At 41.4% G+C, this 16789-nt stretch overlaps 1 protein-coding gene across 23 annotated transcripts in view; it reads right to left on the reverse strand.

The window, feature by feature from the left end:
- The window catches only part of LOC101159581 (unconventional myosin-IXAa), a 135203-nt gene that overhangs the window by 43469 nt on the left and 74945 nt on the right, over positions 1-16789 (reverse strand). For 16 of the 23 annotated variants that reach the window (XM_078948468.1, XM_078948463.1, XM_078948466.1 and 13 more), the window contains 3 exons: positions 10873-10973; positions 10172-10298; positions 5480-5569 (listed from right to left, as the gene is read on the reverse strand). In XM_078948468.1, coding sequence (XP_078804594.1) covers positions 5480-5569; positions 10172-10298; positions 10873-10973 — 318 coding nt within the window. The remainder of the gene's footprint in view (positions 1-5479; positions 5570-10171; positions 10299-10872; positions 10974-16789) is intronic. The other 7 variants (XM_023955614.2, XM_078948470.1, XM_078948465.1 and 4 more) reach the window with 1 other exon arrangement.

Here is a 16789-nt window from a genome sequence, read left to right on the forward strand (position 1 = left end):
TAGCACTGTGGGATAGAATGGTTCATTGTTGCTTGTGGACTCAAATGTGTAATTCTTTTCTACTAACCAAGTAGAAAAAGTTTAAACGTTCTCCATCTAGAGATTGTGCTAGTTTCTTCACAAATATGAAAATGTCTTTCGTTTTTAACCTTTGGTACCAAGGCTTCTGTCATAGATGAGCCATCAATGTTTTAAACCTCAATGCTGACCTAAACACAGCTAAGGCATCATTTCTTCCTAAAATGGTAATCAAAAGTCCTAGTCCGACCACCACATAAGGCTTACTATAACAAAACAAAATCCCCTTTGAACAAAACCAAAGCACACACTAATGCAGACTGAGGTTACACATAGCCTTTAACTCACTATGAATGAGAGGGGCACTCTAAAGCCTTGTATGGGTACTTGGGGTTGTCTGGTTTCATGGAGGGCAGTAGAGAGGAGGGGCTTAAGGGGAGTACAGGTGTGCCTTGAGACGTGTACAGTCACTTTAGGGGATGTCATGAAAATGGAATGTACCATTGTTGCGTAAGTGTATTGTAATACGTGAGGATAATGTAAGCTACACACGGGTGATGCTGTCGTCCGGTGCCCTTACGCCACTCTTTGGTCGTTAGTAAGATGCGCACACTGCCTCATTACTGATGGCACACCTTTTGCACCTGTATTTACCCATGAGGGCAGTTGTGACTAAGGGAGAACCGGATCCTTTTGCAAAGTCCTCTTTTTGAGTAAGCCAACAACATTTAAGTAACATTTCAGTAAAGTCTATGAACAAAAGAACAAGACAGACTGAAAAAAATTGAAAATATAGATTTGAAAGGAAAAACAAAACAGCAGAAAACGGCCATAATCTACCTCAAGCACTAGCTTACAATGAGTCGAGCCAGTTTAAAAGATTAAATGTCTAATGTGTGCAGCGTTATCAGTGGATAACATTGAATGTGCTTCTAAAGGATTTATTTCCGATTTTGTGACCAAACATTTGATCTGCTCTGTTTAGTCAATTCAGCTCATTTCTAGCTAAAAGCAGGGAAGTAGCAGCCTGAGTGCAGCAGGCGAACTAGGGTTCATTTGGTCAGACAGCTCTCTTAAACCCTCCCCAACACTACTGTGGGTGGATGGGACAGCTGCCCAGCACACTTTCTCAAACCTTCTTATCCAAGTAGGAAGAGATCATTTCTGAGAAGAGACAGAAACAGTTGCCAGGTCCTTTTTTTCTTTACAATTTTGATAGTATAAAAACAGGCAGGTTATGGATTCTATTGGTGGCCTTGACTCTCTCCCACGGCCTTCAGTCATTCAGAGGCAGACCTTCACTTTCTACAGTTTATGTGTCTGTGCCCTGCTTTATCTGAAAAAGGACCGATTTGATTGTTTTGGCTCAATACAGAGGAGAAGAATGGAAATGAGAAAAACAAACTTCAGCCTCTCCTTGTAGAGTAGTTTTTATAAAGATTAAAGTGACATATAGCCAGCTCCAAACATTTCACCTGAGCCTAACCAGAATTATCTTCCCAAAACAATTCTAAAAATAATAATGTTTCTAAAGAAGAAGACTTCTGAGGTTCGGTAATTCAAAGAGCAAAAGAAAAAAAGCTGGCAAAGCTATGCATCTTGAAAAAGATGAAGAAGTGGTGTGAGCTGATGTGAGACTGTAGTGTGCTCATTAGACCTCTCCACTAAAAGCTGTAAAAACAAAAAATACTGTATTATTTTTTTTTGGATAGTTTGGCCAGGGCTGCCACTTGTACCCGAGTGCAACTTGTATGAAATTTAAAAAAATAAATAAAAACGGCTCATGCATTTGATATTTTCCCACTTAGAACCACTAGCGGGCGCTGTAGGTGTGTGCATCACTATTTGAAACTGACAGCAAAGCAGAAGAAGCAGCGCTGGCTTTGGCTGAGTTGTTCAAAAGTTACAAAGGATAAAGAATTCAATGGCCATAGTCTGAAAATAATGTAAGTACAACTTTACTTTAGACACAGGCTTTATGATTCCTGTCAAAACTGACAAGTGTTTTTCCTTCAAAATTGTTAAAGTCAAACATCTGTTAATCCTTCAAAGCTGGCAACAGCACTCTACAACATACCGACATGTCAAAGCTGAAGGAAGACATCAAACTGCTGAGAAAAAGGCCTTTAGGAGTGGAGCTTATGGTCAGCAGAGGAAATGTCAGAGATGTGTTACCACCACAGGGCAGTTCTAACAAGCTTACGGGGTATTTAAGTTCTTCCCATCAAAGAGCACTTTACCCAATTAGCTCAAATCAACTGCCACCATTTCTGCGCGAAAAGGAAAGCTCTTAGCTGCAACACACAGTAAAGGGTTAGCTGAGGACATCGTAAGCATTACCACGTCTCATCTGGAACAGCCTGAACCATCTGCTGGGCTGCTGTTTTTGGACTTCAGCTCTGAGTTTAACACAGTCTTCCAACTAGAATGAAGACCAAGCTGTTGAAGCAGGACTCAAGCGCAGCGAGGTTAAGAGATTTCAACCCCCACGCCAAAGCGTCATTCATCCAAACACCGGGTAGCCACCAGATTCAGACTGCATCCTAAGTCATATTTTCACTTCCTCCACATATAACAGACATCAGAGATTCAGATCTTGAGGTGCTTTTGGAGAAACCAGATATTAAACAACTCCTCCACAAAGAAGGTTCCAGTGACTAAAGAGAAACGGAGGAGGTGAGGCAGAGTAATGTCACAGCAGGTAAGCCTCATTCAGGTAATCAAAGCGGTCGTCTCGTCTGGGAACCGTCTCTTCCATTAGCAGCGATGCTCTGCTGTGCTAAAGACAAACATGCAGCCTGATTGGCAGAGAAATCACAGACTTCCAGCAGTGAGATGACAAATGCTTTGATGACAAGGAAAGAAAACACGATTCATTCTCAGAGGAAAACCACCAAATTCAGATTCTGCACGTCAATTTGAGTAAAATTCTAATGTTCTGAAGTCATGTGTAATGTTGGCGGTGAATTAATATAGCAGCTTTTTTTTTAACTTGTCCTGTCCAACAGCTGGGCAAACAGATGAGAGCTGAAGGCCTCTTGTGTTGGATATATTTTACTTTAACAACAGGGGTTATTAATCTTCTGACAAACCAGAGGTATGTCTGAACAAACCCCTTTTGTAATTGAGGCCAAACTTTATTTATTTTAGTCATATTTGAAAATCTTTTGTGGTGGACCGGACGGAAAAGGAAAGGAGGGAAGAAGAGAGAGAGATGTTAGAGAGGGGGGGATAGGAGGGTGATTATAGAAAGGGGGGGGAAACCATGAAGCAGCATAAAGCAACAAGTTGCTGGATGGTTATAATCATTACAGTGAGGTTCAGATGTAATACAAGTCTATAAGGGCGGGGCCCTTACACTGGGGGGGCCACAAGCTCCCTGCTATATTCGGATATATCCACTTGCAGACAAATAGATCCATGAACGTCTTTGTTTTCCTTCTCTGAGCTGACTTCTGGATCAAAACTGTACGCCTGCATAGCTCCAATATTACTGAGTATTTTTGTTGCACCGCTAATGTTAGGTTGGAGGTGTGACGGGCTGTAAGCTCGGAGAGCATGTCAACAGAGAGCTCTCAGCATCAGGGAGGGGAAAGGGGGACTGGACTGAGCGAGTGTGACATCACCCATAGAAAATGACTTCCTTCCAGTTCCAACAAAATTAAGTTAATTCAGTTTCCATTTTTCCAGGACACGCCATTGCCATATGTGAACAACACGGTAAGTAAGCAGTGATTAGTGAGATCTGGTCTGAGTCTACATTTCTATGGCAACCACTCCCTCCAATCAGGAGTGAGTATGTTAGAAGGCCACACCCCTTCTACTGAACGCGGGCTCCGAGAACCTGTCAATTAACTGCTGTGATTATTCAATTCAAAAATATAATGTAAAAAAAAAAGGAAATTGTTCATAAAAAGATATCAGAGTATGAATGGTTATTCTGACAAATAGAATGACTGAATAATAGCTGTTTATTTCACTATAGTAGTCTACGGGCCCTAAGAATCATTAAATTATTTGTCAAATAGTTGCTGCACCATAAAACTATATATTTTTTCTTCAGTTTAAGTATCTATTCAAAAATTTATACTGTAAAGAAAATGATGAAATTTGCCTAAAATGAAGATTTTAGGCAGCATGCTGCTAGGTTCCAGCTAACTTGTTGATTATGCTTCCATTTTCTTTTAAACTGTTGATTCGTTTTCAAATTTAAAAGCAATAAAAGTACATCATAGCCCATTTGATTTATACAAATAATCTAGATTTAAAGAAGAATATGTTGTCTTGTAGGAGCCTTCTGCAGTTTATTAGAGTCTGGAACAGAAATAACATTGTTTATACAGTTAAATCAGTTTAGCAAGTCTAGCTTCTTCAAGATAGATTCTATTTAGTGCAATGGTTTAATGTTTTGCTACATCTACACGGTCAGCTGTTTTGGGGGAGTTTATCTTTATTTTTATACTTGTATTTTTACCTCCTCTCTAAATAATGCAGGCTTTCACAGCCTGCAGGCAGTAAGATGAGGCTCCATTGAGGACGCCAGAAGGACCTTTGTGTCAACAGAGTCCAGCAGGACTGAGTTCATCAGAGCAGCAGCCAGGATTATATTTCTGATCACAACGTCTGAGCCTCTTTTTTGCTGTTTTGAAACCGGGAACCCAGGCATGTGTCTGCAGGAAAAAGAGACGGAAACAAACAGACTGAACACGAATTTGGTTTCTGGCCTCTAAAGTGTATGTTCCAGTGGAGGTGGTACATTCCTAAGACTAAACCACATGACTTGAAAAAAGGGGGTGTGGGAGAGTGGGAGCATCCATTGCTGGAACAAAAAAACTTGAAGCTGAGCTGCCCTCTGAGCAGTCCATGTACAACATTCTTCTTCAAACACAAGACCACGCAAACCCAGATGGAGTTTCTGCAGATTCATAGAAGGCTTTGGGGAGGAAGAGGGAAATAACTGCATGATCCAACTCCAGCGCTCGCCAGTGGAGCTAAATTAGGTCAACCAAAGAACCCAAGGAGGCTATTTCACAGACTGAAAGTCCAGAGGGCATTATGGACTGAGCTAAACAACACTATTGTTGTTTGACTACACAGGAAACAGGAAGTTGCAGAGGAAGGGACCTCCATCAAGAAAGACTTAGACTGAAGAGGAGGGGGCTAGGGGAATGCCACAACAAACTCCCGGGGCAGACTCCAAAGTATGTACACACAAACACACAACTTCCACCACAGCTGACACTCTCCAATACAAAACTGCATGGGAGGCCCAGTGGTGATCTACATGAGTCCCATTCCTCTACAACACACAAGTCCGAAGACATTAAGTATGGTATCCCACAGTGACGAACCTCCTCTGACATCGCTGCAGTCAGGAGATCTGTCCGAACGAGCAGAGATGGAGATACAGTTGTCGTGACCTGGTACGGAGCACAAATGAAAGTGTCTGACAAAAAGTCACCTCTGCCAGTTTGTAGGGCACGATGAGTCTCTCTCCGACAGTCACCGTCTTCCTGGTTGTCAGGGCTTCGAGCAGCATTTCCTCTTTTACCTGTGAAGAAAAAAAAAAAAGAAAAAGATCTTGAACAGGTTGTGAAGGAGCCAAAATGCCAAAAGCTTCCAGGTCATAATCTAGAAAGTGAGCATTTTACTCATGATTGTTGGTAGCTCACCCTTTGAACAAATTTACATTGCATTAAATACAACCACTTTGGACAAGCGAAGTCTTGCTGACAACATATGAGCATTCATTTGAATGTAAACTGAATCCAAATATAGTAAAAACTTGCTGAGTCTGTCTGAACCTATGAGATAAACTGTAAAACTGATTTATTTAAAAGGTAAAATTAGAATTTACACCAAAAGGTATGCCTTAGTCGTATGCTACAAGTTTTTGGGTTTTCCAGACCGTGGAGGGTCGTAGACATGAGTGGCTGTATCCTAAAGGTAGCACAGGTGTGTCTTGCAGTTCCCTCAATGCTCATGTGGCCACCTTAAGGGAAATAATGAAAATGGAACACATCGTTGTTGTGCATGTGGTATTCGTAAGAATAATGTAGGTTACACACACTTATGATGTAGGAGTGCTGCTGTCATACAGTTCCCTAACACCGCACTCTAGTCATTAGAGGGATGCTTGCACTGGCTCCTTACTGGCCGTGCAAATGCTGCATGTATTTGGTTGTACATGTATGTCCACACAAACTACGCTCTGATCAAGCTGCAAGCAACACAATTCACAATTCAACACAATTCATCAACTGACTGAACCCAAATCACTTAACAAATTTTGGTTTGGTGGTTAATTATATGTGAATATGGAAAAATCCATGACCACTCGGCCTATGCACCATGGCTGCCTGTGTTTTAGTTCTAGGTCAATAGAAATACGAGGTGGGATGTTGGAGCTCTAATCCAGTCAGACTAACAGCTGATTTGATTTTGACTGTTCACACCCACAGAGGAAATTGTAATCCTATTAGTTCATATTTTCCAATTACCCTGCATGTTTTTCATTAAGGTGCTCTATAATCAGTGTGTCAGGAATTTTCCTCACATCAAAAACGTTCATCTGTCTGACAGCTTCTGCTTTACCTCGTCTCAGAGTTGAAATTATAAATTATACTGGGAGCCTGATGGCGTTACCTTTTGTTGTCACAACTTGGTGCCTAAATTTAAAACATTGCAGGAGAAATCTCTCTAAAATTAGTTTGAATGCCTCATCTTAAACAGCTTTGATACAATGAGAGTTGAATCAGCAGATGAACAAATACAGACGTTTCTCCTTATCCGACGTATCTGTTGACGCTTTTATCAGCAGACTGCACTGGGATGATGGGATATAGAAAAGACCGGAAACCACGATGGAGGATTTGACCTAAAACAGTGTTGGAGATTATAACCGCTTCATTTATCAAACATTCAGCAGGCACATTTCTATGTGGCCTGTGGCAAACTTCACCCCAATGACGGGGGCCACACTGGGAGAAGCAGATGTCACACACCTCCTCTATCTGCAGGGATTACAGGAGTGGGTTGAGCAGCTGCTAAGTAACACACTGTTGTTTAGAACACATCTTTGAGTGACTGCCTATCGTCTTTATAGGAAAACCAGGCTGCTAATGTTAAGGGTAATACCATTACGAGTTTATTTATGCCTTTGTAAAGGCTTGACACAAATGGGAGGAGGGGTAAGGCTAACGGCGTGTATGAGTTGGTGTGTGTTTGGGTGGGGCTTAATCAGACTTCATTTCACACCGCTTGGTAATCCCTCATGGAGGAGCAAAGCCTATTTTGCTGCATGGTGATTGGTTTTTAGCCTGAACATTTCCATGTTTTGGTTGCTTAGTAACAGGCTTGCCATCCTGCTATGATCCAACAGCATAATACACAAACGTGGTAAAGTAGTCAGTGATGCTTTTCAAAGTCAACCCCCACTTTCTCAGAACATTCGTTCAGATTTCAGTTTTATAGATTCCAGGATTTATAGAATAGAAAACGGTCAACTATTCAAATCTTTAGTAGAATTTCGCACAAGAACTGCTTCAAGTAGACTTGTTTCCAGTTCGAATAGAAATCTGGATTCAGCCCCAAACCTCCAGAGGATCACATCTGTCAACCATCCATCAGCTCCACAAAGCACCACTTCCTCATCCAGTTACACCTCCACAGGAAACAGGAAGTCCTAGTCAGTTTCATTTCCATTCACACTCGTGGACTACGGTCTTTACATTCCTGTGTTGCAGAAAAGTTGGTGCACTTAAGGCTTTTTTTATTCTTCTACTTTCAGCAAAACATGACACAAACTGAATGACTGCTGAACAGTTTCCATCAGAAATCCTAAACCAAACACAAACTTCAGCAGTGAAACTTACTGAGAGGCTTTATTGGCTCCTGTCAGATGTAAACATTTGTGTGGATCAAGGAACTTTGTGACCAAAAGAATAAATCATGGTTCGGCCCGGATAACAACTTTGTCTTTTCAACTTAGTTTAAAACCTAGAATGACAAAACCAATGATTTTTGCAGAGAAAGTCTGATTTAAGACAGAGATCTGCATGAACCCAACATTTGCCTGCATGGGGGTCATGTTTTAGACTAATCCTTCATTGAATATTGTTGGTTATCTATGATTAAAAACTATTACTACCTTTTTGTTTCAATCACATTGTGGTTAGGTAGGACTTCTTCTGCGTATCTAGATTGTGTCCTGTCCCAGGGCAGTTGCCTCTGTGCCAGCAAACAGACAGACATCCAAATAAACTTCAAGTTCGAGCCCCGACCCTCAAGCATGCGGCCCTACTCATGTCACCGCCACTCCACGTCTCCCTGGGGAGTGGGAGAGAACCGACTGGATGTCAGAGGAGAACCCTGCAGGCTCTCCAGTCATAACAATCCCCGGTCGCTGTTGACAGGAGTGGCCGGCACGCCGTGGACGTTGTTTTGCCGCGTCGCGATGACTGCCACAGTTTGCAGAAGGGACTGAGAGGTGACATATTTTCTCAAGAACAGAGGTAAATGAGAGCAGTGGAGCAGAGTTTGAGCTGTCCTCGCGTCTATGTGTGCGTGTGTGGTCTCCCCTTTTTTGTAAAGAACCTGAATGCAGCAGAAATGAACCTGTAAACACTGCGTGACCCATGACATCGAATGTTTTTTCCATGTCTGTTTGCAGCCTGTGGACAGATAAAAAGTCAGGAACGACACAACAATGATTAGGAAGAATCCTCCACAGTTACCATGACAAAACATCCTTTAGTTATGATTTGGACAAAAAAGAAAGAGTATTTAAAGATGTACAGAAGTAAACAACAAGGCTTTATTTGAACTTTAAAGTAGAAATAATACCAGGGTCCAGTTGAATACTTGATTCTGATTGGCTGCAGGGTGTCCATTAAAAAGTGATTATGTTGTTTCCCTTTCGGCTTTTCCCATCAGGGGTCGCCACAGCAAACGAGTCGCATGGTAAACTTGGCAATGTTTTACGCCGAATGCCCTTCCTGACGCAACCCTCTCAAAGCAACCGGGCTTGGGACCGACACAGAAGTAGAGAAGGGAACAGGGAGCAGCCCGGATTCGAACCCTGGTTTCACGGACGGAAGGCGCCGCAAACCAGCACGAGCTAAACCGGCTCCCTATGCACACTAAAAAAAGAGGTTCTGGCCACATAGCCTCAATGTTCTATATTTTTGCGGAGAGCTGAATGCCAGTCGGTGACTGGAGCAACACAAACTTGGAACATAGGTGGACAATTAATCTACAGTTTATCACAACAACAAGAGAGTTAAAAAAGATCTCTGTCCTTCAAATGTCCCCATGACGGACATGACAGTGTCTCTATTAGATGTTACCATCAACGGCAATTTTACCTTGAATTTGAAATAGTTTGTTGTCTGTCTTTCATTCTTACTTACCTTTTTGCTTGATAAAGAGTAAATCAATATTGTTATTATTAAATAATGAGAGAAATAGTTTGCTGATACACATTTATTGATCAAGATGATAGATATTTCTAACAATGACATTGATCTAGGAAACTACTTGTGGACTTTGATTCTTTGAAACAAATAGATTAATTTTCCCTCTGAAATCATGCTTTGTATCAATTAACATGACATATATACCACTTTCTTCCCCTGCAGCAGAGTGAGGTCGGTGCTGGCTCTGGAGCCGTTACCATGACAACACGTTGGATCGCGAATCAAATAGTCTGCGTTTTGTGAAAAGGGATTGAAACCTAAAAAATAACAGGGTTTAGGTACTAATAACTGATTTAATAGTCATTTCTTTTGTAAGTGACTGTGAAATAAGCGGGATAATGGCCTTCAAGGTGTGTATTATTAGAAATGCATGGACTTTCCAAAAGCAACCTCTGCATCATCCATTAATTTAGGATAATGAGCACCTCGTTGGGCATTATCCCTTACTAAAAGATGAACATCTGTGTTTGATGTGCGCTCTGTGAATCACTGATGGATTCAATTAAAGACCACCAAAAAAATGATTCATCAAAGAATTTAAGAATGTAAAGTAGTTTGATGTGTTTTAAGTCTTTGTGCAATTTCTAGATGACTCTTTCCTGTTGGAATAAAGGAGCAATAACAAAGTTAAACTTGGAAGTCCAGAACGTAGGAATGAAGCACAGAGAGGAGCTTACCTCGAGCAGCTCTGACACGATGGGCAGGACCTCTGGGTTACAGATGTCGACGGAGTCGTCCCGGTAAGCCTTCTTCTTGTAACGGATGTTTCCCAAGTGGAGGATGGCTGACAGCAGGGAAAAAATCCTGACAAAGAAAACAAAGAAACAAATTCCTTTCAGGTTTAGCAGCATCTTTCAGAGTTATCCATTTCAAGTTCCACTCCAAACATCTTATAATCAATTATTAAAGCGTTCCAGGTGGTCTTTTAAGTATAATTTTGTCGTATTGGGGACAAATGGAAAAAAAAGATGTCATTTTTCTGCAGTAGGTTATTACAAATTTGCCTCCAAATTGTGGGCAGGCCCCTTTCTCCTCCCTGTTGCTGAGAGCTCAGAGAAGGGAACTTGTGATCCCGCCAAGCGTATTTGCTACATCACACCTAAAAGCTTTTCCAGATGGCATTTTTTTTGTCTGCTCCCAATTCAAAACTTGAATAAAGAAATACCCATTAAGGCTATTTCAGGCTTAATTTTAGTTTGACTCTCTTCCATCATCAGAAAAATGCCACACGAACATGGTAAAAACTCCAAAAATGCCATTTTCATCGGAGTTGGCCTTTAAAAGCAGAGTTGAGACTAGCTAGAACATCACAGGAGATCTACATTCTGTAATTCTGTAAAAACTTTGGAGCCGAGCACTTCAACTAATGTATTCTTACTGTTTGCGTGTGGCAGGCAGGAAGCCGACCATCTCCATGGCCAGCTGCAGCCGCTCAAAGTCATGTTTGAGGTCCTCTCCTTCCACTGTGAAGCTGTCCTGCTGGCGTTGACATGGAAACGGAGAAACACAAGACAGAGAAATCAGGATTTTAAAATAAAGATGAAGGACACCAGAGAGCAGAAGCTACATGATGCAAGTGTTTGATGGAATATTGAACCCCCCACACGCCATGCTGTAGTGGAGAAATAACACAATTCCCAATTTAACGACAGAGGAGCTGGAATATTTCACTAGACAAGGAAACTGCTCTAAATTGGAGGAAAACAGGCAAACAATTAAATTGATGTGTACAATTGGCCGCATGGCTGTCTTTAAGCCATTTATTCCCCTACATTTGAGGTTTTGGATAAACCTTTATTGTTACTTTAACATAGAAAAACGTAAACTTGTATTTCCTATATTTTTGGATCTATCTTAAATTTCCTTCATGTATGCAGAAGAAAACTATTTCACTTGTGTTCCCAGCAAATTTACTACAACGGTATAGGTAAAAATAACAAAATAAAAGCTTACACTTTAGACTTTAGAGCCTTTTCAGAGCAGCTGCCGGTTGATGTAACCAGCATATGTCAATACATAACTCTGCTTATGTTTAATACATAAGCAGAGTTATGTTATCAGCAGAAAAAGGATATATATGGATCATTTTTTAGTCATCCAATTCAGATAAACTAATAGGCGACGACTAAATCAAACATAACCGGGAGGAAAAAGCATATAATTGCAGGGTTTAGTAGAGAAGGTCACCAACGCTGCACCAAAGAAACACGGATAAGAACATTCCTGAGGAATCCACAGACTCCGTATCAAAGTCTGAGGCGAATAGGTGCCGTCAGAGCTCTGACAGTGAATGAGTGAGCAAACGGTGCTGAGGACAGCAGTGTGGAAGCGTGCTTCTGCAGTCAATGCGTTTGTGTGTGCGGCTCCCCGGGCCCTCCAGTCGGTCAGCATGTCTGCGCTTGGGCAGCGAGCCGCTCTCAGGCTGTAATTAGTACATACCACAGCGAGCGACCAGTGAAAGAAGACACAAGAACCTATAATCCACACTCTGCCTGCGCCTCTACTACAACACTCCTCTGCCTCTCCATTGTTTTCCTTTGGCTTTGAAGGCGTCCCTGCCAGCTTCAAAGCCAAACCTCCGCCAATTGCAGCAGAAGTTTTGAGGCTTCTTGACCGACCAGAGACCCAAGAAAGGCACTTTTTAAACAATTGACTTGTATGTTGGACATTAGTGCCACACAACACAAAGCAATACCTTGAACAAAGAGATAGATTTTGGGCAGATGCAAGAGAATACTTGATTTGAAAGCCAAAATCTTAGTTGCAAGAACTTAAAAGGAAAGAAAGTACAGGAGATTAGTCAGCAAACTGAAGAAATGACTCATGCCATGCAACGCGTGTTTAAGCGAGGATTCCCCATGAAAAGTCTATGTAAACGTCTGTAAATGTGCGTTTCAGGCTTCAGCGTTCAGAACTCTAATGTTCACACGTCGCTACGCAAGTTTTTTAAGACCATTTTCGGGCTTTATGCAAACACACGGCCACTGAACGCGTTTTCAAAGATAAACCAGGTTGAACTTGAACTCAAACGTCCCTTTAATTCATGGAAGGGGCAAATGTTTTAAAATCAAAGAGAAATTAATATTTGCGGCTTGTGCCCGGACAGAAATTTGTGACACCACTTCTTTCATTTATCGGAATAGAGCTGTGAAAGAAAAAGCCTGGAGCAAGATTCCAACATTTTACACCAACTGTGAGTCCATGCGCTCAAATCGGGTAGCGACAGTCTGGTGTCAACACTCTTTGCTAGAAGCGCGTTCAGCATCTGTGCCTGGTGTGTACGTAGCTTAAGATGGAACCATAGGGAGTCGTTTCGGGATCTGCAATCATGACTGGGGGGGTGATGTGGACAGTTCCCACTTTGGCTTCCATTTCCATTTCTAATTTGAGTTTTTATGTTTCATTAGGTGTGGAGGTTGGGAGAATTTAGGGCAATTTCTTTTTTTAAATTGTTTTAAGCCTGTAAAGCACTTTGCGTTACTGTTGTATGAAAAGTTCTTTAAAAATAAAGTTTGATTTCATCTTTTCATATTTACATAAAAAAACTATTTTCCCCCTTAAGTTGGAACCAGGGGCTTCAATTCTTCTGGTACACGACTTCCATAAAGCAAATCAGGAGCCCTGCCGACTGTGCACATGGAGGTTCCCAACAAGGATCCTTTTGAGATTTGCGTGTTTGAATCCTTCCACTCTTAGCTTTTGCTCACCGTGCCTTTGCCCTTTTTTTATTTTGTCAAGGCAGTTTTGTTCCAAGTGCAGCATGTCAAAACTATCACGAGACATTCCACTTAGCCAGACACCCAAACACGCTGAAAATGAACAAACCCAAACACACAGTAAGGCGCTCAAACACAAACATTTGGCCTCCAAATTTGGTTATTTTCTATTCTTAGCTCCTTAAATGCTGCATCTGGAAACTTTGAACATCTTCAAAGCACTGGACGTCTCCATTTACTGTTGCACAGTGACCGGCGGGTCAGGTCAGAGGTCAAAGAGGCCCCGAGGGCTGGTCAGGCTGCTCTCACACCAGCCGAACCCTGTCTGTGTTTGAGGGAGGACAATGACTTCATCCCTTTGGGAGGGTGGAGACGCAGACGGATGAGGTCACCCTGTGACCTCTGAGGGAGACGGCAAACCCACTGGAAGAGGGCATGTAAGGGAAGACTATGAAGAAACAGAAAGAGGAGCCAGAGGGGAAAAACACACACAGACATGAACAGCAGACGACAAAAAGCTTTTTGAGGTTAGAGGAAATTTTTTTCATTTGTGGGAGTCTAGAGAAAGAGAGTAAACTCCACAGAGAGAAGTACATTTAAGAAATTTAGATCATTTCTTTTTAAATGAGGAAAAATGAGTAGTAAACATATTATGAGATGAATCCTATTATGCAGCAAAACGGTTTCAGATTGGAATTGAAAAGGGATTGAAACTCCACACCTCAAGGGCCACCATACTGCTTTTTTTACCATTACCCCCTTGATTGCTGGGTGCGTCCAGCCAATCAGAGACTGTAAAGGTAGAGGTAAAGTAAAATATTTTATTAAGGAGGGTGATATAGTGGCTTATAAGGTCTGAAGTAGGAAAACATACCAAAACCATGAAGAACGACTATTCCATGTTCCTGAACTTCCTTATTATTACATGGTTATGATTGAATTTGACATGTATACAAATATTTCTTTTATAATAGATGTTCTTTTAATCTATGCTAACATATATGCTGCATAATTTCAGTAAAACCCCTCACCAAAAAAAGGAAGTGGAGATTATTATTCCTTTTTTAATTTTTTTTATTCATGTAGTCAAGATTGGAAATGTCTTTTACACGCTAAAAGCAAACAAGCTGGGGTGATTCTGGGATTTGTTTGCACAGTTGAAACTCCACTTAATTAAAAAAATATTTTTAATGTGCAGGAGTTTAAGTAGAAGTTACTCATCGAGTCGTTGGATCTTTTTCGAAACAAATTCGGATTTTAACCATAGAGAATTGTGAATCGTTCCCCCTTCCTTAACATTGAAACCAGTGTGCCATTTTATTACACTCTTTAAATTTGGGAGCCATCCAACATCTACTTCTGTCAGTTTTTTGGGTGGTCAGCAATCATTTTATTCTAGTATTTCTAGTTAAATGGCGTTGCAAAAATCTTAATTCTATTCTATCTACGATCTCTTATTTGAAGTCTGTGACCCCGATCATGTTGTTTTCCAATTACAGAAGTTTATCGAGGAAGCAGGTGATTGTGAACACAGGTGAACCAGTCCTTCCTGTGGTAAATACCTTGTTATGAAAATAACATGAAAAGATTAAAGAAATAATTTAACATCCTTAAGGTTTTAGAAAAACCAATTATCTGGTCATGAAGGATTGTTTCTAATGAAACTAGCAGTGTTTTCCAATCTGTGTCACGTCCGTGAGCAGCTGACATGAAGGTTAAAAACCACTGATGCCTGTAACACAAATCCTCAAATCTATTTGGGTCTTTTAAATTGTCCGTAAAGAACCCCCCCCTCTCTTATATTCAGCTAAGGCAACCCAACTTTTTTCTGTCCTTGATAGAAAGCAAAAGAGAAAAAGGCCAAAGTCAGAATGAAGTTGTATTTGTTCGATCTAATTCTGCTGTCTACTGTGTTTGCTCAAGGGCAAATCTCCCTTCAGGAGAAACTAATCCCTTAAACAGGCAGAAGAAATCCTACTGAGCAAACACATCTCCGCTCAGGTGTGAGCTGAGGGCTGCAGCAGGCTCACTGGACCACACATCTGCTCTGGTAGAAAAGTCATGAACAGAAAACAAGAAACAAATGTTGATAGTAGTCCAAATATTATTTAATCTTAAATTCATGGTTTTGCTGCAACAAGCACCAGTGATGGCATCGTGTTGCTGCCTGCAAGCCTTAGTTCCATGCAATTGTTACATGGGTTGACCCAAACGGGGGCTGCAGGTTGTCCAGCCCTGTGGAGCATCTTCCAGATGAACATCTTAAGAGGAACGCAGGTGTGTCTTGCAGTTTTCTTGAGGCTCAAGTGCCGTCATGAAAAAAGGACGTAGCATTGTTGTTTGTGTGGTCAGTGTATCGTAAAGTATTTGGTATGCTACGATCACACCAGGCATGTGATGCACGTTCATGAATGCGCCACCTGTTCTTGAACACGCTTTTAGCATACAGTGTTTACACTGGACAGTCGCTACCCGATACAAGCGCATCTTCCAACACTTAGAAGAGGCTTGGTCAGAAATGTCCAAGTGGTGCAAATCTTGCTCCAGCTCTATTCTGATATTTAACTTTCAACGGCCATGCGTTTTGTATGTAAAGCCTGAAAACTGACTGAAATGTCATTAGTAAGGTGCGCTCACTGGCTCCTTACCTACATCGCAATAATGCTGCATGCACAGGATGAGATCCATAAGCACCCGTAGGATCTCGACACAAACTACGTTGTATTGTTCACTGCCCTAAATTCTAACAGTCAGGCAAAGAGCGGGCACTCATCACAGTTATGTTATTTATTTGTTGCATAAGGGTTTCGCTACGTCTTCTCGCTACAAACTGGCGCTCAAAGCATGCTAGTAGAAAAAAAGTGTCTGTATGTTTTCCCCCTACAGGCTCACGGAGAGGTCTACGATCTTTGGATTTGATGGGGGCCATTTTTAACCTGCAGACAGCCCGTATCCACCCCTTAGGGCAGTCGTGACTACAACTTTGGTCTTGTTCAAGGATCAATACTCTTGTAGAGCATCACCAACTTTCTTAGCAAATGAAGACTTCTGTTAATTGAAACTATGAAAATTTCAGTGTTTTAGTGCAAAAGGATCAGGTGAAGTCCTCAAGGTGATAAACAGTAAAAACTGGAGCCCGTCCCTTTAAAGATGGCAGTTTCCAGGTTTGGCGTCACCACCCAGCACACAAAAAAAACAAAAGCTTTGTCTGAGGGATTCCTTATTGCCTTGACTCTGTTAGTCCAGAGAGTCTTATCTTTGTCTTTGAAAATAACGTTGCATAAAATATCATATAACAGGGTTTTTTAAATACGCAAAACAATTTACTAACTGAATTTGTGTTTCAGTTTTCAAACGTTCTCCCAATACTTGATATACTCCACACTAGAGTTTGCTTAGAATGATCTTTTTCTGACAGTGGAAACACATTAAGGCATCCCTTCACAGACACAGAAGCAGTTTCTTCACAGAGCATGAGTGGCCTCCATCTTTGCCCTATTGGACCCTATTGGAAGCAAGTAGGCGTGAACAACAAGACTGGGACCAAACAAAAACTCAGCGAAGCACGACACACCCATG

This window comes from Oryzias latipes, chromosome 6 (genome assembly GCF_053564925.1).
Source record: "Oryzias latipes strain Hd-rR chromosome 6, Olatipes_Hd-rR_3.1".
Classification (NCBI taxonomy): Eukaryota; Metazoa; Chordata; class Actinopteri; order Beloniformes; family Adrianichthyidae; genus Oryzias; species Oryzias latipes.